We start from the raw sequence: 24,621 nt of genomic DNA, 5'->3' as shown, positions 1-24,621 counted from the left end.
TTAAGCAAAAATGGTGAAGATAAAATAAATACTGGAAAAACTTCAAAGGTCTACGTTTGCAATCCCACTTCATTATTTTTAATGCTAGAAAGATAAAAAAAATATATACCTCACTCTGTCTAGTCAATACATGTGCCCCAAAAATGCTACACTTTAAGAGTCAATACTCAGTAGTGGGGCATGGAAATCTAAAAGTATTACTTTTCATGAAAATAGGCTAGAAGGCTGCTTCAACTGTGAATGTTTAACACCAGAACAGACACTAAAAAATGAGGTAGACTCCCAGAATTCATTTGGCACAGACTACCTTTTGGGAAAGGGCAAGTGTTATTTTGTTTACCTGTTTGCACTCACTAACGGAGCCCGAGTACTGATCCACATGCATTTTTTTCTAGACTTGGCCTAGGAACACTGTATAATTAAGTAACTTGCTCAAAGTCACACAGGCAAATGGAAGCTGAGAGAATCAAACTCTGTACCACAGGAAGCATTCCTCCTGAAATAGCACACATTCTAAGACTATCAGCTTTCTGTACATTTCCATACAGAGTAATGTAGCAGCATTAGCCAGCATCCAAACAAACACCTCCTGCTTTATATTAAAGTTATTACACTTACTTATTCAACATTTAACTTACCACTGCTTGGGGAACATGATCGTTTCTGTGGTTTAGCACCAGGTACCAACTCGAATGATGGTCTTTCCCCAATATCAATACCATCAGCCATCTCCAGGACCTTCTCCATAAGACTGAGATTGTACCTGTGTTTAGAAGAAGTTCCAAATTCCATAACTAAATAACAACTTCAGAAACACAGGCATGCAAACTATTATGTAGTGCACTTTAAAGTAACGAAAAAAAAAAGCACTAAACAAAAAAAGTGTACAGACTAATATATAACAGTGCTACAATGGATTGTAAAGCCTCAACAATTGGCACTAAATACAAGCAATGATATCAGTGTACAAAACTTGGAAAACTGAACATTTTTCACCCAGGTTAAAAAACTGCTTTTCCAACAGTGCAGATCAGCATTTATTTTTTCTGTATACGTTTCTTCTCAGTTGAAACCTAAATTCATGTAAGAGTTTACTTCAAATAAAAAAGGAAAAATACAATTTCTATGAACCAAAATAAAAAACGGTCACTGCAGTGGTCAAAGTAACAAGACAAAGGAAACTTTTTACTAAAATTTAATTTGAAGCGCTTTTCGTTTGCACAGTATGCAAACTACGTCAGAAAGTTGTGTTAGCACTCAAAACACAAATACACTCAGGTGTACCTAATTAACCAATCTAGTTACAACAAACCCACTTTACCACTTTCTTAAAGACACATTAAATATCTAAATGCTTTACCATAAAAATAAATTCTAAATGCTAAAAACAGCTTGTCATCATAAATGAAACAAGAAAAAAGTATGCAACTACAAATAAGAATAAAACTGACATGTAACTGCCACTGTTTATGCGTACAAACATAAGTCAATGTTACTGCCAGATTAACATAGCAACAGCTACACATCATCTCTTTAAACTCCTCAATTTTAAAATGCTGCTTAAGGAATATGTTTCATTCAAGCCTGGAAAATTATGTGCATCGAGTCTAATCTGCCAGGCTAACTCTAATTCCTCCAGCTGTAAAGGGCCACCCCTTATATCATGGTCCATAAAAGGAGAAGGCACATGCATGGTGCTGCCTCTGACTGGATGCTTTCCAGAGGCAATCCATTTAAGCAAAAATGCAAACTGCTCAATGAAAATATCTTTACTTAATTTGATAAAATGTTTGGTAAAGAAAGGGTAAAGGTACCACTGAATGATTAGCAGTGGAGAACATGGTGTGTGAAGTAGAAGCAGAATATTTTGAAGGAGGAACAAGTGTGAGCAGTCATGTCACCATGATGCTCAATGTTCACCATGTAGAGAAACTAAAAAGCTGCTGAGACTGAACAAGAGTGACGTGAAGGTGGAGGCATTATGAACTGAGCTACAGAACATGATAGGAATGATTAAAGCTCACATAAGGCTTGAAATGGTCACTACTAAGGATCCTGAATACCTGCAAGACCAACAGATGGCAAAAGAGAAAGTTAAGCAGTAGATGGCACATACCCCAGGAAAAGGCAGCAAGGACAATTATAAGTGTTGCACAAAACACAAAAAAAAGAAGTTATGTCCTTACCATAACGTTCCATGTGGAGTGTTCATCTCGCCTTGGTTATTACACATGGGTTCGGAGCCGATCCTCGGCTCCGTGCCGGCCGACTGCAAGCTCTGCATCGAGAAGAAGCTCTAGGACATCTAATACCCACAATCCCCCTCTGCCTTTACCTCAGATCTAGTTTGCAAGCAAACCAGGCAACAATCACGCATACATGCCAAACTATATACATAATTACCTATATACAACATACCAAAGGTATGATAGTAATACCAACACTGCAACAGCAGAAGGAGAATATTCCAGACCAGGCACCAAATCGAACGTTCTTCCTAAGGGTGGGAAGGGTGGGAGTGTAATAACCAAGGCGAGATGAACACTCCACATGGAACGTTATGGTAAGGACATAACTTCTTTATGTGAGAGTGTTCAATCTCGCCTTTGTTCTTACACATGGGTAGCGTCCCTAGCTCCATGATCCTGAGGAACTCAAGGGAGAACGTTCTTGAGCACAGTGGAACCAAAGGTTGCCCTATCCCTAGAAACCCTGTCCACTTTGTAATGAGAAATAAATGTATGTGGTTTAGCCCAAGTAGCAGCCGCACAAATGATGTCTAAAGGTAGGCGAGCTGCATGAGCCAAAGATGTAGAAATTGATCTGGTAGAATGTCCTCTGGGTTTTGCTGATAATGTTTGATCAGAATTTTCATAAACATAAATGATACAATCAGTTAGCCACTTAGAAAGTGTTCGTTTCGTAACTGCAAGACCCTTTCTGCTGTCAGCAAAAGCTATAAATAGCTGATCAGATTTTCTGTGATCTTTTGTTCTATCCAAATAAAATCTGAGTTGTCTATGGACGTCCAGTTTGTGCAACATATACTCTAATTTATTAGAGTGGTCTTTAAAGAAGGTGGGTAATTCAATGGACTGGTTAATATTACCAGTAGAACAAACTTTGGGAAGAAAGGATGGATTAGTGCGTAGGGATACTCTGTCCGAATGAAAAATTAAATAGGGATGTTTGACCGAAAGAGCCTGCAGCTCAGACACCCGTCTAGCCGATGTAATAGCCACTAGGAATAATGTTTTCCATGACAAAAATTTCAAAGTGCAACTTGAAGCTGGTTCAAAGGGTGGTAGCATCAATTTAGAGAGCAGTAAATTTAAATTCCACGGTGATGTCGGGCTTCTGACTGGTCTGATATGAAAAGAACCTTTTAAAAAGGCTTTACAGAGTCTGTGAGCCATAATAGGCGCACCACATTCTTCTATATGATAGCTAGAAATGGCAGCTAACTGTACTCTCAAGGTAGCCGGAGAAGCTCCTTTCTGAAATAATTCGGTTAGAAATTCTAAGACCTTATTCAACGGAGCCGTAACAGGGTCCAACTGATGTGACTCCGCCCAAAAGACAAAACGTTTCCATTTACTAGTATAAGTCTTTATGGTAGAAACTTTATGAGAAGCTACCAATATATCCTGAACCGCCGAAGTAAGGGGAATTGACCTGGCTAAAAAGGGAAGCGGAGCAGCCAAGCTGCTAGATGGAGAGATTCCAGGGATGGGTGAGGAACTCCTGACGAGTGAGTCAGTAGATCTGGCTCTGGGTCCAGCATCCAAGGTCCCCGAACGCGGTGCTGCAAGAGAAAGGGGAACCAAATTTGACGAGGCCAGAACGGAGCAATGAGAATTATAGTCCTCTGAAGGTTGTTTGCTTTCTGCAGAAACTTTGCAATCAGGGAAATGGAGGAAAGGCATAAAGGAGACCCGGGGCCAATCGTGCACCAGCGTCCTTGGGACTTCCCCTGGAGGGGTAATAGGGCAAAGTAGCTCCTGCATTTGGCGTTCATTGGAGACGCAAACAGATCGCAGGTAGGCTGGCCCCATTTGCGAAAGATCTGTTCCGCAACTGACTGTTTGAGGGACCACTCGTGAGGCAATAATATTGCCCTGCTCAGCCTGTCGGCTATGACGTTGGATGACCCGGGATGTGCGTTGCGATCAGAAAGCGACCGTGGACTCTGCCCATTGCCAAATTCTCATGGCCTCTCTGCATAGTTGGTAGGACCTGGTTCCCCTTGCTTGTTTATGTACCAGACTACGGACATGTTGTCTGTCTGAACTGCAATGGTCCCTGGAGGAAGAAGGGGAGCAAAGTGTTGCAACGCCAAAACACTGCCCTCAACTCCAGAACATTGATGTGCAGATTGTACTCTAGATTGGTCCATTCGCCTTGGACTGTCTGTCCCTGAAAGATGCCCCCACCCTATCAGGGAAGCGTCCGTGGTTATCGCCGCTGACGGTGTGGGTAGCACAAATGGTCTTCCGCGGATAGGTTGCAAGTCTGTAACCACCACATTAGGTGTGATTTGCATGTTTTCGTTATCAGAATTTCGTGAGTCAGTGGAAGATGTTGGAATGACCATTGTGCAAATAGAAGCCATTGTAGCACTCTCATGTGCAGTCTTCCCAGTGGTATTGCTATGAGAGAAGCTGCCATGAGACCCAAAACTTTCAGAACAATTTTTGCTGGGGATTTTCTGGACAACAGCAGAAGGGAAATGTTGAACTGAAGTGCTAATATTCTTTCTGTCGGAAGTTTTAGAATTAACTGACGCGTATCCAATTCCGCTCCTATAAATAAGATATGCTGTGATGGCTGTAGCAAAGATTTTTGAAATTTACTGAAATGCCAAGGTGTGTACAAAGTTGTAGGGAGTAATCCCTGGCTTGAATCAGTTGACGCCTGGTGGTGGCAGACAGGAGCCAGTCGTCCAGATACGGAAACACCTGGAATCCTAGGCGCCTCAGATGAGACGCTACCACTGCCATGCATTTGGTGAAGACCCTGGGGCTGTGGTCAGGCCAAAGGGCAGGGCTCGAAACTGATAGTGACTGGCTCCCAGCCGAAGCGCAAATGATCTCTGGGCGCCCTGGCCATCTTGATGTGGTAGTATGCGTCCTTCAGATCTATTGAGCACATCCAGTCGTCCTTCCGTAAGAATGGAAGGATCGATTGAAGCGTGACCATTCGGAACTTTTCCTTCTTGACAAAGGTGTTGAGATGACTTAGGTCCAGAATTGGCCTCCAGTCCCCTGTTTTCTTTGGAACTAAAAAGAACCTTGAGTAAGTTCCGAATCCTATTTGGTCCGCTGGGACTGGTTGGATGACTCTTTTTCTTATCAGCTTTGAAATTTCTGTAGCTGCTGGTTCTCGCAGATGGGGTGGTACATCTGGGAGTTTTTTCTTTGGAATGGGGGTGGATAGAAATGGGATTTTGTAACCTCTGGTAACAACGCTTTTTACCCAATTGTCTGAAGAAAGGTTTTGCCAGGCCTGAGGGTATAAAGCTAAGCAACCCCCGACTGCCTCCAGAGCAGGACAGTCGGGCCTCCTCTCAGGAGTGCTGAAAAGGTTTGCCAGGGAGGTTATCCCTGTCACCTTGGTTTTGCGGACCCCCTCTGCCGCCAGGGCGGCGTCTTCCACCTCTGCCCCCCCCTCTGCCTCTAGAGGGGGCATCACCCTGTGTGTCTGGAAAAGATCTTTGGGGTTTTCGGAACCACATTTTCCCACCACGTTGCCCTTTGGGGTACGGTCTGGAAGGGGTGGAAAAACGGACTCCGACAGCAGACAGAGTCTTTCCCTCCTGTTCACACCGGGTAAGGGTCTCCTTTACTTTAGGGCCAAAAAGTGTGGCTCCATCAAATGGGGCGTTAGTAAAGGAAGACTTGAAGGCTTCCGCAAACGAACATAAGCGCATCCAGGATTGCCTACGAAGAGCAATCGCTGAAGCCGCTGCCCTACTCGATCCTTCGGCTGCATAGGATATCAGCCTCATGGACGAGTTCACAATAGACGTAAGGGTGTTGAGCTGCGCTGTAACTTTTTCCGAGACAGCAGCATCTGTTGCACCCTGGAGGGTATCTCCCAACTCTTTGACTAGATCCCTCTGTAAACGAGTAAAATGGGTCAAATAGTTCAGGGAACGCATAGAGAAAGCCGCTGAACTGAAAATGCGCTTCCCATATCTGTCCATGGTCCTAGAATCTTTGTTAGGCAGATGGACAGATGAGGAAGACTCCGACATCTCCTTTTTCGTGGCTGCTGCCACCACCATGGCGTCTACTGGAACTCCTTTGGTAAGGTAAGCTTTGTCCTGTGGTGCCGTGATGTACTTATTTGGCTTCCTAGGGACAGGTTCCACTGTGTCAGGGTCTCCACGCCCTTCGAGCAATTAATTCCATTAACTCATCAAAGGGCGGAGTGACACAGGAGGAGGAAGGACGGGCACCAAATGCCTTCAGCAAAACTGACTCATCCTCAGAAGGGGGGAGGGCTTGCCAGTCACCTCTCTGCTTAAGGATCTCCAAGATGTCAGCAAAAGATACATCCTCTGAAGGTGACTTAGGGGACCCTTCTGACTCATCTAAGTCAGTATCAGATGTTAAGGATTCTTGTGGAGAATCCAAGTGTCTCCTCTTACACAGTCTTTTCCTAGGAACTTCTTCGTGGGGAGCATCCGAAGAAGCCTCCGAGGAAGAGGGGGCACCCTCCAGGGGTGGCTGAGACACTGGTGCCCGACGCTTGGACGTGGCCGTGGGTGCAGAGGAGGATAACGGTCCTTTGCGGGGAGGAGAAGCTGTACCTGCTGATGTGGTTGTCTGGGTAGACAACACCTTCCTCATGAGGTCGAAGGCCCCGGGTCCCGAGTCGAGGTATCTCCCGGTTCGAAGAAATGGGCAGAATACCCGAAACAGGAACCGAAGGCACCGACCCGAGGACGGAACCGAATCGATCCGTGCGAGGCTCCGAGAGGGAGAGTCGGAACCGAAACATCGGTCCGACTCTCGGTCCCGGAACCAAGGACAGACCTTCGGGCCCGAGACTCCGGTACGGATCGGATGGAGTCGAGGTAAACGGTACCGACCGAGAAAAGGACGGTTCAGGCACCGAGGGCTCCACAATCATCAGGTCAGCTTCTTCCGGCTCTGAAGACAGAACAGGTCTCGGAGGAGGAACAGATGGAGATAGTGGCAGGCCTTCAAGTCTCGACATCAACTGAGAGGAGACCGAAATAAGTTTGGACAAGGCCGTATGCTCCATAAGCTTCTGCACCACACGGTCCACGTCGGTGTCGGAAAGGGCACTAGAAGAACGAGTCGAAGGGATCGAAGACGGAGCCGACCTCAACAGAGTCGGTGGGGGGAGCTCCGTCACCGGTTCCAAGACTCGAGGCTCGGAAACTGCCAATAGCTGAACACTCGGCCCCGAAGTCTGTGGAACCGGTGATCTAACTACACTCGAAGAGCTCGGAGCCGATGACTTTGGCTCCGACGTCTTCGACCCCTTCGAAGACTTGGATGCCTGGTCTGAAGCATCCAAAGCCTCCTGGAAAGAGGGTTTCAGCAATCCTCTATCCATCAGTTTCCTGCGCCTATCTGTCATGACCCTCCCACTAAAAGAGTGACAAATAGAGCAATCCTCTTGTAAGTGGAGAGGGCCAAGACAGTAGACACAGGAACTGTGGTTGTCTGTGACCGACATTTTTTGGCCACACTGACAACGTTTAAAACCAGATTTCATCTTTTCAGACATATTAACAATGAACACAGTCAAGTCCAGTAAAGAGTCCAATCCAGTAAAAAAGTCAAATCCGGGTAAAAGTCTGTTAGATAAAGCTAAAACAAGACTAACAAGTTTCTAGTCAACTAAGTCTAATCCGAAGTCTAATCCAGTAATAAAGTGCCAAAAGGCAAGATTACAAAAAATTTTTTGTCACAAGTCAAGAAGGGGTAGGCCCCGAAAAACTCTACTCGAAAGTTAACAAGTTAACTTGTTCAAAGTATAGAGAATTCCTGCACTCACACACCTACTCTTTAACTAAGTAACTAATTTTAAAGAACTTTTCTGAAAACAGTACAGAATAGATAAAATATCTTATCTGAACAGCCCCGAGCTAGTCTCCAGCGATGCGTACTGCAGCAGCGGCAAACTAGATCTGAGGTAAAGGCAGAGGGGGATTGTGGGTATTAGATGTCCTCGAGCTTCTTCTCGATGCAGAGCTTGCAGTCGGCCGGCATGGAGCCGAGGATCGGCTCCGAACCCATGTGTAAGAACAAAGGCGAGATTGAACACTCTCACATCAAAATTTAAAGCTATGATGTACTTTGGAAGGTCAAGAAAAAAGAAGAACTCTATGACTATGTGACAGGAAAAATGGCAGAATTGACTGGTTTTACTAAATACTAAAGGGAGTATATATAAGCAGGCTCCTGCTACTGCCCGAGAGAGGTCATATATGGAAAGCTTAAACCAATATTGATTTTTCTGATCTGTTATGAGATACAGCAAGAGTTCTGAAAGCTATGGTAACCAAGCAGAAAAATGGTGGCAGGGAAAAGTATGGATCAAGATTATGCAGAGGTGACTGAGGAATCATTCTTGATTTGTTGAAATGATGATGAAAATAAGAAACCCACAGACTCCAACAGGTACAACAGCTAGTAAACGTGCAATTAAAATCAAAATGGTACCAAAAACAGTGGATTAGCACTTTTATTAAATATAAACGTCTTCAGATAAAACCACATCGGTTGAACTCCATGTAAAGAGCAGCAGATAAAAGGTCACATGGTAAAATAAAATCAAATGATAAAAAAAAAATCACATGATCACCTGGTTGCCAAGCTCTAGGCAAACCAAAAAATGTTTTAAAATGACAAAACACATTTTAAAAACCAGGTAAGCCAGGGGGGGGGAAAAACTTTAAATACTTCTTAAATTAAATTTAGAGAAGTATTTTCTATTTACATGTTATTTAAAGCCTTCAGTTTTAATAAACAGGAGATAGATGTAAAACCATTAAGCCCCGGCCCAGCTACTAGCATTTAACTGCAGTTGCCAATACAATTCACATTTTTCTAAAAGTAGCTGCCAGGGATGGCACTAGGGTGCCTAGCTAAAGCACTGCTTTCTTTTTTTGTGCTTAATATAATTATTAGGTTCCCATATACGATCTTTAAAATAGCATTCAATTTTGCCTATATAATAAGCTGAACAAGTCACACAAAGCCGCATAAACAATACATCTGGTAAAGCAGTTACATACTTCTTTCATCTTAAACTTAAAATCATTGATATTAAACTGCTCACAGCAAAGAATAAATGTACACATAGAACAGCTGCCACACTTAGACATCTTAAATTTTAAGATAATTTTTCATGCTATGAGTGCAAAAATGCTCAACTAAGTACTTAAAATTCTGTCCTCTTCTGAAGGTAATGAGAGGTTTTTCACACACTTTACCAGCAATCTGGCTATCATCCTTCAAAATAGCCCAATTTTTATAAAGAATATCTCTAATCAGGTTACTGTCCATGTTCGACTGGGCAATAAATGAACTGCCCAAAACTGCATCAGTCTTACAAGCACTGTTGGAAGGGCCAGTACAGGAATTAATACTGTTATACAAAATTATGCTCTGGTCCTATTGACTCCAGAGTAGTATCAGGAGTACTGGCAAGTTCCTGAGGGTGGGTATGCTGTAAACTGTGTTTAAAATGGCCACACACACTTTTGTTGCTCACCTCATACATCAGTGAATCAACAAATCTAACAGGATACTCTCTTACCAGAAACATGCGTTTAATGTGCTCACATTCATCCAAGAAAATTCTAAGTCAGAAACCATGTATGGAGCTCTAACAAACTGTCTCTTAACAGCAGCACACTTCTGGTGATGAGGTTCGGAGCTGGTATAATGCAGGTACATGTTTGAAAAGGTAGGTTTCCTGCAATTTTTTTTCAAATTTTTTGTTGATGGAATCATTTTCAAGTCAAATGTCCAAAAAAATAAATATCATCATTATCTGCCACATAAGAGAATTTAAGGAATTCAGTGGTCTGATTAATATAGATAAGAAATTCCTTAAGTAAATTACTGCCATCATCCCAACCAATAAAGATATCCTCCAGTAAATGCAGATAAGAGTTTTCAGAACTTCATACAATCAGATTCAAACAAGTGGTCATGACATTTCCGAACAACCCATCACAGGTGGAACCCAGAGTAACACCTGAATGTTGAAGAAAAAAATGGTCAAATCAACAAGTTGCTTTTTATCACAATTTCTAAAAGTATTTCAAAAGTGTTTATTCTTTCTTGTGTTAACCCCTTATCAAATAAATATTCTGAAAAACCACTGAATTCCCAAGTAATGAGGAATAACCGTACAGAGGTCTTTCACGTCTATAGTGACAAAGATGCAACTGTCACTGTACTCTAGTTGGTTAATTGTGCCACAAATCTTTACAGATATGTTCCTCACTCAGAACACGTTTCAGTTTCTCATCAAAAAATTTCGCTCATGGGTGGGTGTTGGAGCCACCTTCGTCAACAATCAGTCTCATCTGTGGTGAAATGATGCTCAAATTAATTTTTGGAAATCCAAAAATAGTTGGTATTCTGGGTGATACTAAATTCAAATAGTTAAATTCAAGTAAATCACTGTCAATAAACAGATCTAACTTATCTTTCACTCTTTTACATGCTGTATTAAGTTCAATGAGTGAGACATGAACATAAGCATCACCTAACAGCATCCCGTGCATTTGGCTTAAATACTCAGTAGATGTTAAATTACTATTGCCTCAAAAATGACTCTTACTGGTGGAAAGAGCACTACATAAATTAAGCTCACACATCTTTTCAAAGCAAGAAATTTTATTAAACTAAACTGCAGTAAAGTGGGTGAAAAACCTCTCATTATCATCAGGAAAGGACAGAATTGTAAGTACTTGGTTGAGAAGTTTGGCACTCATAGCATGAAAGACATCTTAAAAACTTGTAAGATAATTTAAGTGTTGCAGCTGTTCTAAGTGCAGACTTATTCTTAGTTGTTTGTAATTTAATATCAATGATTTTAAGTTTAAGATGAAAGAAGCATGTAACTGCCTTACCAAGGGTGTTGTTAATGCTGCTTTCTGTGACTGTTGCTCAGCCAGAGTCCGGAAGGGTTTACTCATGTGGCTTACCCTACAGGCTTATTAAAAGATTTCCTCTTGCATCCGGATTTAGTGAGACTGTTTGATCGGCAATGGTGTGAATATATGCAACTATTGATTTTTCAAAACTGTGACGCCCGAGCACTGGCCCAGTAATCAAGGAGGCTCAATCCACACCACTAACACCAGTGAGGGGCGTCAACACTGGGAAAGATAACAAATACACACAGTAAAGTTCAATTTCCCTTAAGAGCACAAATATCAGTCTGGGGCCGTTTCCTCCATTTCTCTCCAAATCCCCAATAAGACAACACTGGCACAGCTATAGGGTCCAGATCTCAGCCTAGTGCTCAAGCTAAAACCTCCAGCAACCTCTCTGTCCAACCAGTGCTTCGTGTCCCTGCCCAAGTAGCTGACACACACTTTAAGATAAGAGTTATATGCAAACACACACAGGTTCTCCAGCTATGCCCCTTCCTGCCAGTCTATAAGTCAGTACCAGCTGCCACTAACATCAGCTATTAAAATGCCCTTACCAAACGGTGTCCAAATATTACTATCCAAATAGTAAGTGTAACCCAGGGCTAAAGTTATTGGAGTGGCTTGGCCAGTATCACTATATACATGCAATGTACTCTAGAGCTTAAATCAACTCGACACAAAACGGCCACAGTTGAAAGGTTTAAAAATATTTAATAATAAATGAAAAACACAAGACAATACTTCTTACTACACAGTGCTAGTCAAATGTGTAAAAGATCACAGGAAAATACTTAGAACAATAAAGTAGAATAGTTCTGAAATCAATACAGAAAACAGCTAGACTAAACTTATTATTTTCTATCTATACGTTCATAGATAGGTACTAGGCTATCTTCCCGAAGGCATTTATAAACCTAGCCAGATTGTGTTGGCTTTCAACGCCCCCCTAGATTAGTTCCCTATGCCTCTGTCCAGCAGAGCCACTGAAGTGATCCCCGGGGTAAACTTTCTGTTTCCCATCCACTTGTCAAGGTTTCTCTTGAAGAGCGTTAGCGAAGAGCTCTGCCTAATGTAGATTGGAATCTTGTTCCAAAGCATGGGAAGTCTCTGGGACAGGAATATATCCCTCCAACACGTCCTACTTATTGTTGTGGTGAGGTTTAGATCCCAAGAGCATGTGGCTCAAGGGGACAAGGTTTTTTTAGGTAGAGCATGTCCATCAATTCTGGGTTGGACATGGCCTTGTACGTCAAGCAGAGATCACCTCTGAGTAGGCAGTATGCAACAGAGTACAGCTGTAGTTTCTTCGATCGAGCTGCATAGGGCATCCTTTTGAGGCAGTGATCCCCTTGGTGAGGTACTTAGGTTCATAGGTAAGTACTAAGCTATCTGCCCAAGGGCATTTATAAGCTTAGCCAGAATGCGTTAGCTTTCGCCACCCCCTTAGATTAGCTCCCTGTGCCCCTGTCCAGCAGAGCCATTAGTTCCCTGTGCCACTATCCAGCAGAGCCACTGCAGTGATCCCCGGGGTAAATTTACTGTTTCCCATCCAACCGTCAAGGTTTCTCTTTAAGAGAGTTAGTGAGGGGCTCTGCCTGATGTATATTGGAATCCTGTTCCAAAGCATGGGGAGTCTCTGGGACAGGAATCTATCCCTCCAGCATGTCCTATTTACAGCTGTGGTGAGGTTTATATCTCTAGAGCGTGTGGCTCTCCGGGATTTGTTTTTTTTTTTTTAGGTGTCCATCAATTCTGGTTTGGACATGGCCTTGTATGTCAGGCAGAGATCACCACTGAGTAAGCGGTATGCAACACAGTACAGCTGGAGTTTCTTGATTCGGGCTGCATAGGGCATCTGTTTGAGGCCAGTAATCCTCTTGGTGAGGTACTTTTGTGGTCTTTCCAGCTGTTGCAGGTGTCTTGTAAAGTACATCCCAAATGGGGCGTTGTATTCTATGACGGGTATAATGAGTGATGAATAGAGAAGCACAATAACCTCTCTTGTTCTAGATGCGAACCCTTTTGTGATTAGGTGGGCCACATAGAAGGATTTTCTAACCACCATGGCAATATGATTATCAAAGGAGAGATTACTATCTACTTGGGTCCCCAGATCCCTTATTACATTTTCTGTATTTAGGGGACTACCACCTATGTGGTAGTTCGTGGGTACTTTTTTTCCAAAGGGGATGCCTATGCACTTTTTGGCATTTAGTTTGAGGCCATGATTTTGACACCAGGTATCCGTCTCAGTGAGACCCTTCTGGAGGGTGTCTGTATCAGCCGGGGAATCCATTATGGCCCCTAGTTTGCAGTCTGTGAACTTGGTCAGCCATAGTCCTCCTATGCTTGCCTGTACCTCTGAGAAGTATATACCGAACAGTAGGGGTCCTAGGATTGAGCCCTGGGGGATGCCACTTGTAACCGGTTTGGAGTCGGACATAGAGCCTGCAACTCTCACCATGTGGTTCATTTGAAGATCCAGTTGGCAACCCATCTTGTGACGTATGGGTTTATGTTCAAGCTGGTGAGCTTGTCTATAATACTAGAATGGGGAATGGTGTCAAAAGCCTTTGCAAGGTCTAGGTACGCTGTGTGGACCTCTTTTCCCTTGTCTAATGCCTTGGTAACTGTCTCAAAGAAGTCCACCAGGTTTAGGAGGCATGATCTGCCCTTAAAGCCAAACTGGGTAAGGTCCAAAGTTTGGAGATTCCCAATGTCTCTGTTAATGAATTCCATGATGATGTACTCCATAGCCTTGCAGATCAGGATAGTCAGGCTTATAGGGCGATAGTTCCCAGGGTCCGTTGTGGCTCCACCTTTGTGGAGCGGGATTACTGTTGCTGTGCACCACTCTGTGGGTACGTAGCCTGTAGAGAGGCTGAGTTTGAACAGTGTGTTTAGGTGAGGAGTTCGTTCATTTTGGAGCTCTTGTAAGACACAGCCTGGGACACCGTCTGGTCCCAATGAAGCTTTGTTTTTGGCTTTGGACAGGGCTGTTTTAACCTGTGTGTCGGTGATTGACGGGGCCCTACATTCTTCTGGTATGGTTATGGGCTCTTTAGGGGTTGAGAGGGGGGTGAAGTTTGCACTAAACCCGTCTGCCAGAATGTTGGCAATATCAGTCGGTTCAGTGCATTTTGTGCCATTCTGCACTAACTCAGAGCAGATCTGAGAGCTTCCACTTAGGTTCTTGACATAGCTAAAGAATGCTTTGTGGTCATCTTTGGAGTCCTTGGCAATTTTTCTTTCGAAACTAGCCTTGGATGATTTAATGAAGGATCATAGTTTTTTGCTGATACTGATCAGGAATGTCTTTCCTTCTTGGGATTTTACTCTTCTGCACTAGTTTCCTCCTATTGTATAGCTTGTTTATGGCAGGGGTCCACCAGACTGGTTTCCTTTTCTTGAAGGAGTGAGTCTTGGTTTTACTTGGCATAGCACGATCCATGCATTCCTGCAGATGCTCACAGAGTGCCTCTGTAAAGGTTTCAGCAGCTTGGACAGCATTGTCCTTTAGCATGGGGGCTGTGAACCTTTTCATCTCAGTCTTAAGTAACGCGAAGTTTGCTTTTGAAAAGTTTTTCATGGTGATTTCCTTGATTGGGGGTGGGGGCGGAATGTGAATATCCAGAGTGATTAGTCTATGGTCTGATCTAACCAGCGAGGGGTTGTCCTCTGGTGTGGAACACCGGTCGCCCATGTTGGTGATGACCAGCTCCAATATGTTGTTCCCTCTGGTGGGGGTGTTGACTAGTTGATCTAGGGCATTCGAGTTTATAAATTCTAGGAAGTACTGGGCAAGGGAATTAGTACTGGGGTAGTTCTCCCAGTTTATGTTTGGGTAACTGAAATCACCCAGTTTTAGGGTGTTTGGTAGGACCTTCATATTTCCCAGTGTCTCCAGAAATGCAGATTGGGGGTCCTGGGTCATGGTGGGTGATCTGTAGCAAGCTACAATTTGGATTGCAGTTTTGCCTGTTAGTTGCACATGGATGACCTCTGATGCATTGTGCTACGCCACTAACCTGGAGGCGTTGGTATCTTTGATGAATATAGATACACCCTCGCCTTTTGTGTTTCAGTCCTGGTTCTGTGACTGAAAGGTATGGTATGAGTTATAGCCTAGTAGTGCTGGGGTGCTCTCAGGAGCCTTAAACCAGGTTAATGTTACTGTACAGATGTCGATGTTCTCCATACTGCGGAGTGCCTCAAGTGCGTGCATTTTGAGGTTTAGACTTCTGGCGTTGAGTAGCATTACCCTCAGTTTTTGGTTACTTGTGCTATTTATGGCGGTGGGTTTGTCTTTTGAGCCTTGCCTAAAAAAGACACTATGGGGGCGGCAAGAGCCTTGGCCAGTATTCGAAAGCCTAAGGGTGACAGATGCAAGTCATCTCTTGCGAAGCAACATGGCTTGTCGAGCATGTCATCCCAGGTGGACAGATACTGAATCCCCTTTGAATGACACCAGAAACTTAGCCAATTGTTGAAATTGATCATTTTTTATTTATACTGTGGCATCATTCTTGGTGAGGGCAGGATGCTACTCAGGGTCAGGGTCATACCGGTCTGGGCTACATGATCAGAGAGCTCTTCCATGTTCTTCCATGTCTATTTTCATGTAGTCCAGGGAGGTACGTCTCACATATTGACACCAACATGGACAATGACAGTCGTATTTGTACTTGTTTTGGAGTGACCTGAGTGCTTGTGTTATGTGGCGGATCCTAGCGCCCGACAGGCAGCTAACTGTAACCTTCTCCTTGTCCAGCCTAGTTAGTGGGACATCAGTGTGCCTGACTATAGAGTCGCCTAGTACTAGTGTGTTGGGTATGTTATTTTGCCTTAAGAGCTGTGATTGTGTGGCACACTGATTATGTGAATTATGTGTTTCATGGTTGGTGATGGGGTGTGGAGGTTGCTTGGATGTCTGCTTTGGAGGTCTCTTTTGCAGATTTTTATTTAGAGCCTCTGAGTATGTTTTCATGCATTCCTGTCTGTTATTTGCCAGTGTTGGTTTATTAGGTCTATGTGAGACTGGTGGTGTGTTGCAAGTATTACCCTTCTCCTCTTGACTGTTAGTTCCAGTCTTGGGTTGAGAGAGCTTTGCCTCCAGTTTGGCTGTATAACTGCATCTCTCACATGTATTAGCGTTTGGTGGTAGGAGGAGAGGGTTGTCTGTGTACATGAGGCAGTTGTAACTACCTCAAAATGCCCAGATTCACCAGTTGGACTGGAGAGTACATCAGAAACTGCCCTTTGGACATGCCTGAATAGGTAGAGTAAGCTGTTTTTCTGATTGGCTGGTGGGGACGAATAGACAGCCTTGTCCTTCTGGACAGTATAGGGGGGGTCTAGTGCTAGGGTCAATTAGTGCTTGCTATGAGTTTTAAGCAAATGCTTGACTGTGAAATGAAAGGTTTGAGTGTTAAAGTTGAAGGTTTGTCTAGTTCCAAGGGAAAAATTAAAAGGTAGACTTCATGGAGCCGAGAATACTTTAACTCTAGCTAACCGGCACTGCCCGGTGCCCAATGCCGCTCAAATGCTGTTTTTATAGCAGGGAAGTGAAAGACATAGAAATGAGCCCAAAATGGCCAATAAACTACTAACTTCTGGGCAGAAACCACTCCTCCAGGGACAGATAGGCTGCTCAAAGCTCCCCTCTCTCACAGTGAACCGAGAAACTTCCTTCTATCCAAGTAAGGTATGGGCAACACAGAAACTTGCAACACAGCCCTGGATTCAGCAATAACCTGAAAACTGGACTATACTAGTTCCGAAAGGCGGGAAACAAGTATTTTTTTTTCAGAAAATAGAGCAGATACAATCAAAACAACACTTTAAATGCACAGAAAAGGCTATTGCACTTTAGTGTGTAGCCAACAACAGTTAAACAGATTATTTAAACACAAAAACAACTTAATTCAAGTGCAGGCGGCAAAGTACAATATGTAGCAGTAACAAACCTTTTAAATCACAGAAACGCTAAAACAACTGGCATTTTAGGCGGCATTAGTTGAAGACAGCCAGAAAAGCAGAAAAATGATAACTAATCACTCCAAAGTCTCTCTTTTGTCTCTTAGCTGCTGTAGACTCTGTAGAACATCTGGAAGGCACTTGCTGAGTGGAATACAAGAGCAAAAATTGCATAAATGCAGCTTTTATAGCAGGGAAGTGAAAGAGATAGAAATTAGCCCAAAATGGCCAATAAACTACTAACTTTTGGGCTGAAACCACTCATACAAGGACAGATAGGCTGCTCAAAGATCCCCTCTCTCACAGGTGAACAGAGAAATTTCCTTCTATCCAAGTCAGGTATGGGCAACACACAAACTTGTAACACAGCCCTGGATTCAGCAGTGACCTGAAAACTGGACTATACTAGTTCAGAAAGGTGGGAAACAAGTATATATATATATATATATATATATATATACATGTATACATATATATATATATATATATACACGTATATATATATATATATATATATATATATATATATACACATATATATATATAAAATAGAGCAGATACAATCAAAACAACACTTTACCTAATTAACCAGTTAAAAAGCACAGAGCCCTGTTCCAGCAGTCTTCAATCAGACAAGTTCTAACTGTACACTCCTGCCACTAGGGTACAGAGAAACCTTTTCCAAAAAAGATGGCCTGGATCAGTGCACAAGTTATGCAAACAAAGCTATATCCAGCAGGCCTGAATCTAGTCTATGCTACAGCAAACAAGGTGTACCGATTTCAGAAAGAAACAGTTCAAGTAAGCATGCTCAATAAGCCTTTAACTAGAAATTCCCAGCTCAGAAGGGCAGAATCTAGCCTCTCCTCCCACAAGAGTACAGACCACAAACCTTCTTAATGTAGAATAACTGGCCTGAAGCCCAAGTGCTTAACCCAGAATTAATACACTTTTAGAATAACAGACACTGAGCCTTCAATCAGCAGTTCCCAACTTAGAAGGATGTACGCTACCTGTCCTGCCACAACAGTGCAGACCACAAGCCTTCTTAATGTAAAGCAACTGGTTTGAAGCCCAAGTGCTTAAACCAAAAGCCTTAGAATAACAGTTACAATTTAATCAGGCTACTAACAAGCAGTAATAAAGGCAGCAGAATAAATTCAACTGAGTACTTTTAAGACAAGGCAAAAGCAAAATAAGGTAATAAAGCAGGAAGAAACACAAATACAGTAAAGTAGATTAAGTACAATTTTTTTTTTTTTTTGTGGAGAGGGAGGAAACAGAGCAGATTAAGATACTATAGAGGAATGTCCTTCCCAAGTGCTCTCTCTGTACACAGCAGAGGAGATGGGACTGGTAGGAGTATCTGAAATCAACATACGACTCAGTTGAGTGAGCAAATGAGATGGGTCCAGGAGGAGTGCCCAAAAACAGATTTACAGCAGGGGCGGGCAGTTCCAAAGCCACCAAGATTAACACCACAACAGGAAACAGGAAGGGAGGTGGGGAACTAACTGCAGATAGACAGAATATTTACTGAATCAAATCTTTCTTAAATAAATGCAGAGAAAAGTATACTTAATTCAGCTTGTGTCCAGTTAATATATGCAGACAAATCTCAGTTGCCAGCAACTCTGATTAGAAATGATTACTACAAATGTAACAAACACAGATTTTAAAGCAAGCTGAAAAAACCCCTGGCTAACACTAACACAGGAATTTCAAAGCAGTAAAATAACTTTCAATGAGCCCAGATGGGTACACTTTTTCACACTTAACTGCAGATAGACAGAGAAACAGAATATTTACTGAATCAAATCTTTCTTAAATTTTAAGTGCAGAAAAAAGTATACTTAATTCAGCTTGTGTCCAGTTGAGATATGCAGACAAGTCTCAGTAGCCAGCAACTCTTTCCAGCTGTTCCAGGTGTCTTGTAAGGTACATCCCCCAAATGGGGCACTGTACTCTAAGATGGGTCTGAGGAGTGATGAGTAGAGGGGCACAATGGCCTCTTCTGATCTGGATGTGAACCCTTTTGTGATTAGGTGGGCCACATAGAAGGATTTTCTAACTACTTTGACAATGTGATTATCAAAGGAGAGATTACTATCTACTTGGGTCCCCAGATCCCTTATTACGTTTTTCATATTTAGGGGACTACCACCTATGTGGTAGCTTGTGTGAATTTTGTTTTTTCACAAGGGGATGACTATGCACTCTTTGGCATTTAGCTTGATGCCATGATTTTGACACCAGGTATCTGTGTCAGTGAGACCCTTTTGGAGGATGTCTGGGTCACCCGGAGAGTCAATTATAGCCCCTAGTTTGCAGGCGTCTGCGAACTTGGGCAGCCATACTCCTCCTGTGCTTGCCTGTACCTCTGAGAAGCATATGCCGAACAGGAGGGGTCCTAGGACTGAGCCCTGGGGAATGCCACTTATAACCGGTTTAGAGTCGGACCTAGCTCCCGCAACTCTCACCATGTGGGCTTTGTCTGTGAGCCAGCTGGCAACCCATCTTGTGACATAGGGGTTTATGTTCAGGCTGGTGAGCTTGTCTATAATACTAGAATGGGGAATAGTGTCAAAGGCCTTTGTGTGGTCTAGGTAGGCTGTGTGTACCACCTTTCCCTAGTCTATAGCCTTGGTAACTGTCTCAAAGAAGTCCACCAGGTTTAGGAGGCATGATCTGCCCTTAAAGCCGAACTGGATAGGGTCCAATGTTTGGAGGTTCCCAATGTCTCTGTTAATGAGTTCCATGATGATGCACTCCATAGCCTTGCAGACCAAGCTAGTCAGGCTTATAGGGTGATAGTTCCCGGGGTCTGTTGTGGCTACACCTTTGTGGAGTGGAATAACTGTTGCTGTGCGCCACTCTATGGGCACATAGCCTGTGGAGAGACTGAGTTTGAACAGTGTGTTTAGGTTAGGGGATAGTTCATCTTTGAGCTCATGTAGGACGCAGCCTGGGACACCGTCTGATACTGTGTTTTTGGCTTTGGAGAGGGCTGTTTTAACCTGAGTGTCTGTGCTTTCAGGGGCTCTACATTCTTCTGGTATGGTTATGGTCCCTTTTGGGGGTGAGAGGGGAGTGACGTTTGCACTGAACCTGTCTGCAAGGATGTTGGCAATAATGGTCGGTTCAGTATATTTTGTGCCATTCTGCACTAACTCCAAGCAGATCTGAGCATTGCTACTTAGACTCTTGACAGAGCTAAAGAATGCCTTGTGGTTTTCTTTGGAGTCCTTGGCAATTTTTCTTTCAAAGCTCGCCTTGGATGATTTTATGAGGGATTGTAGAATCTTGCTGATATTGATCAGGGATGTCTTCCCTTCTTGGGATTTTACTCTTTTCTGTACTAGTTTCCTCCTTGTATTGTATAGGTTGTTTATGGCAGGGTGCCACCAGACTGGTTTCCTTTTCTTGGAGAAGTGAGTCTTGGTTTTGCTTGGGACAGCACGATCCATGCATTCTTGTAGGTGACTGTAGAATGCATTAGTAAAGGATGTTGCTGCTTGGACAGCATTATCCTTTAGCATGGGGGCTTTGAAACTTTCCACCTTGGTCTTAAGTAACGTGAAGTTTGTTTTTGAAAAGTTTTTCACGTTGGTTTCCTTGTCCGGGGGTGGGAGCGGTATGTGGATATCCAAAGTGATTTGTTTATGGTCAGATCTAAACAGCAAGGGGTTGACCTCCGGTGTGGAACACCGGTTGCCCATGTTGGTGATGACCAGGTCAAATATGTTGTCACCTCTGGTGGGAGTGTTGACCAATTGATCCAGGGTGTTGGAGTTTATAAATTCTAGGAAATGTTGGACAAGGGAATTAGTACTTGAGTAGTTCTCCCAGTTAATGTTTGGATAATTGAAATCTCCCAATATTAGGGTGTTTGGTAGGACATTTATGTTTCCCAGTGTTTTCAGAAATGTGGAATGGGGGTCCTGGGACATGGTGGGAGATCTGTAGCAAGCTACAATTTGAAATGCAGTTTTGCCCGTTGTTAGTTGCATGTGGATGATCTCTGAAGCATCGTGCTCTGCTACTAACCCGGAGGTGTGGGTATCCTTGATGAATATGGATACGCCCCCACCTTTTGTATTTCAGTCCGGGTTCTGTGGCCGAAATGTATGGTATGAGTTGTAGCCTGGTAGTGCTAGGGTGCTCTCTGAAGCCTTAAACCAAGTTTCTGTTACTGCACAAATATCGACTTTCTCCATACTGAGGAGTGCCTCGAGTGCGTGCATTTTGAGGTTTAGACTTCTAGCATTGAGTAGCATTACCCTCAGTTTTTTTGTTACTTGTGCTACTTACGGCGGTGGGTTTGTCTTTTGACCCTTGCCTAAAAAGGCACTATGGGGGGTGGCAAGAGCCTTGGCCAGTATTCGAAAGTCTAAGGGTGACAGGTGCAAGCCGTCTCTAGCGAAGCAGCGTGGCTTGTCGAGCATGTCATCCCAGGCGGACAGACACTGGATCCCCTTTGAATGACACCAGAAACTTAGCCAATTGGTTGGTGAGGGCAGGATGCTAATCAGAGTGAGGGTCATACCGGTCTGGGCTACGTGATCAGAGAGCTCTTCCATGTCTCTCTTCATGTAGTCCAGGGAGGTATGGCTCAGGTCATTCACACCAACATGGAGGCTAAGAGCAAAGTACAGTTTTGTACCTACCATAAATGTAGATGTCCGAGAGGTATGCATCTGCAGTCCTAACATATGGGTTGTCCTGCCTCAGGCAGCCCTTCGGTCGGCCGGATTCCAAAGTCTGGGTCTGGCCTCGGCTGATGTCGCACTTCACCCGACGTCATAGCTGCTGTGAATTGGGTATAAAGGCATCAGCCGACGCCATTTTCCTCAGTGTTTCTTGCCCCAGATGCCAGCTGCCCTCTAGGAAGGCTAAATTTGGATAAATGCAAATGATTCTAAACAGTAGAGAGCAAACAAAAATAACATGTATATACAAACAAATACACCATAATAGATTCCCCCAGCTAGCTACAAGATGGGCAAATACCCTAGGAGTACCACAGAGGGGAAGGAGGGTGGGTAATCCTGACTGCAGATGCATACCTCTCGGACATCTACATTTATGGTAGGTACAAAACTGTACTATGTCCTTCAAGGATGCATCTGCAGTCCTAACATATGGGTAGAATACCATAGCCAAACTGGGGGAGGAGGAACTAAGATGATTATGGTGTAGTTAAGATCCCTTGCAAAACAGCAGTTGCAAAACCTGCTCGGGATCTGGAGTATAAAGGTAGATTATAATGCTTGGCAAATGTATGCACGGAGCTCCAAGTAGCAGCCTCTAGAATGTCTTTGGTAGCCACTCCTCGTAAGAAAGCTGTAGTAGTGGCTGTAGCTCTTGTGGAGTGAGGCCTGATGTTTTCTGGAGTTGTCTTTCCATGAAAGGAGTAACAAAATCTAATGCAATTTCCTATCCATTTTGAGATTGTCTGTTTTGAAATTGCTTTTCCTTCCATTCCTGTTGCATATGCTACCAGAAGCTGGTCAGTTTTTCTATTGCTGTTGGTTCTGTCCAGATAGTAGCGCAATTGCCTGTGTACATCCAAGGTATGTAGTAGTCTTTCCCCCCTGTTCTGTGGGTTGGGGAAGAATGTTGGTAGGTGGATTGCTTGGTTCAATGATACCCTGGAGACCACCTTTGGCATAAAAGTAGGGTTAGTTCTCAAGGACACTCTATCCTGATGGAAGATAAGGAAGGGCTGTACTGCCATTAATGCCTGTAATTCAGAAACCCTTCTTGCTGAAGTGATTACAAGCAGGAAAGCAGTTTTCCAAGATAAAAACTGTAATTCTGCTGTTGCTGCTGGCTCGAAAGGGGGAAGTGTTAACTTTTCCAGCACAAAGTTGAGGTCTCATGTAGGCAAAAGTGGCTTCCTTGGAGGCTTTACATTTTTAATTCCTCTCAGAAACTGCCTGAGTAAAGGATGAGAGAAGACTGGAGGATCCATGTTGTATTCTGCTGAAATTGCTGATGCATGAATCTTAATGGAGGAGTAAGACAGGCCATTGTGGAAAAGGTCTGCTAAGTATTCCAGGATGTTAGCTATGTTTGCTAATGATACACTTTCTCCTTTTGCTGCACTCCAAATGAGGTATCTTTTCCTTTTGGCTGAGTAGGTCTTCCTTGTGGAGGGTCTGCGAGCCTCCAGTATAATGTCTTTAATCCTCTGGGATAAATCTGGGTTATTTTGTTTTATGTAATATTCCAGGCAGCTAGCTGTAGTGTTTTCAAGTTTGGATGTAGGATCTTGAAGTTGTTCTGTGTTAGCAGTAAAGGAACTAGAGGTAGAGGCCATGCGTGTGTCCGAGACATACTCCTCAGTAGCGGGTACCAATGCTGCCTCGGCCAGTCTGGAGCTATCAGGATGATCCTTGGGCGACCTTCTTTGATCTTCAGTAGCACTTTGTCCATCAAGGGAAGAGGTGGGAATGCATATGCCGTCAGGTTTTCCCAACTGAAGGAGAGGGAGTCCATCTTCCAAGCAACTGGGTGGAATGCCCTTGTGCAGAATTTTGTCAGTTGGTGGTTGTGTGGGGATGCGAACAGGTCTATTTCTGGTAGTCCCCATTTCTTTGTAATGGATTTGAAGATGTCTGGATGCAGCATCCATTCGTGGGTATCCGTGGTAGTTCTGCTTAAGGTATCTGCTAGTATATTGTCTTTTCCTGGCACAAATATGGCCTGGAGCTGAATGTTGAGGTTCAGGGCTACATTCCACAGGTCCATTGCCATCCGGCATAGAGGATATGAATGTGTGCCTCCTTGTTTGTTGATATACCACATGACTGTGGTGTTGTCCGTCCTTATCAGCAAATGACCCTGTTGAAGAAACGGTCTGAATGTCTGGATTGCCTGTTTCACTGCCAGCATCTCTTTTTGGATTTATGTGTAGGTTCAGCTGGTCTTGTGTCCATAGGCCTTGTATACACTTGTCCACCATGTGTGCCCCCCAGCCTAGGTCCGAGGCGTCCGTGGTGATAGTCTGGCTTGGGTGAGGTTTGAAGGGCAGTCCTCTGTTCAACTGACAGGCCTGAGCCCACCACAGGAATTCTTGCTTCAGGCATGGGATTATTGGAATCTGGGTTTCTAGGCTGTGCTTGTGTTGAGACCATATATTCCTTAGGTACCATTGCAACTTCCTCATATGCAGCCTGGCATGTGGAATCAATATTATGTAGGATGCCATGTAACCCAGGGCTTGCAGGACTTTCCTTGCTGTAAGCTGGTTCTGTGTTGTTAATGCCCTGAAATAGAGTGGTAGTTGCTTTTGCTTTTCTGCTGTGAGAAAAGCCATCTGATTTGAAGTGTCCAGTTCTGCACCCAAGAATGTTATCCTTTGGGATGGTACCAGCCTTGACTTTTTCATGTTGACTGTGTATCCCAGGGCTTGCAGTAGTTGTATAACCTTTTCCAAATCTTGTGTTAATTTGGTCTTGTTGTCTGCTTGTATCAGGCAGTCGTCC

General features: G+C 43.6%; 1 protein-coding gene across 1 annotated transcript in view; it reads right to left on the bottom strand.

Annotated features, from left to right (window-relative positions):
* NKRF (NFKB repressing factor) overlaps positions 1-24,621 on the bottom strand; it is a 330,696-nt gene that overhangs the window by 57,990 nt on the left and 248,085 nt on the right. The window contains exon 2 of the mRNA XM_044053960.1: positions 639-763. Coding sequence (XP_043909895.1) covers positions 639-763 — 125 coding nt within the window. The remainder of the gene's footprint in view (positions 1-638; positions 764-24,621) is intronic.

Source organism: Protopterus annectens, chromosome 13.part0 (genome assembly GCF_019279795.1).
Source record: "Protopterus annectens isolate FY-2018-M chromosome 13.part0, PAN1.0, whole genome shotgun sequence".
In the NCBI taxonomy this organism is placed as follows: Eukaryota; Metazoa; Chordata; order Ceratodontiformes; family Protopteridae; genus Protopterus; species Protopterus annectens.
This window is presented reverse-complemented; position numbering and strand designations above follow the sequence as displayed.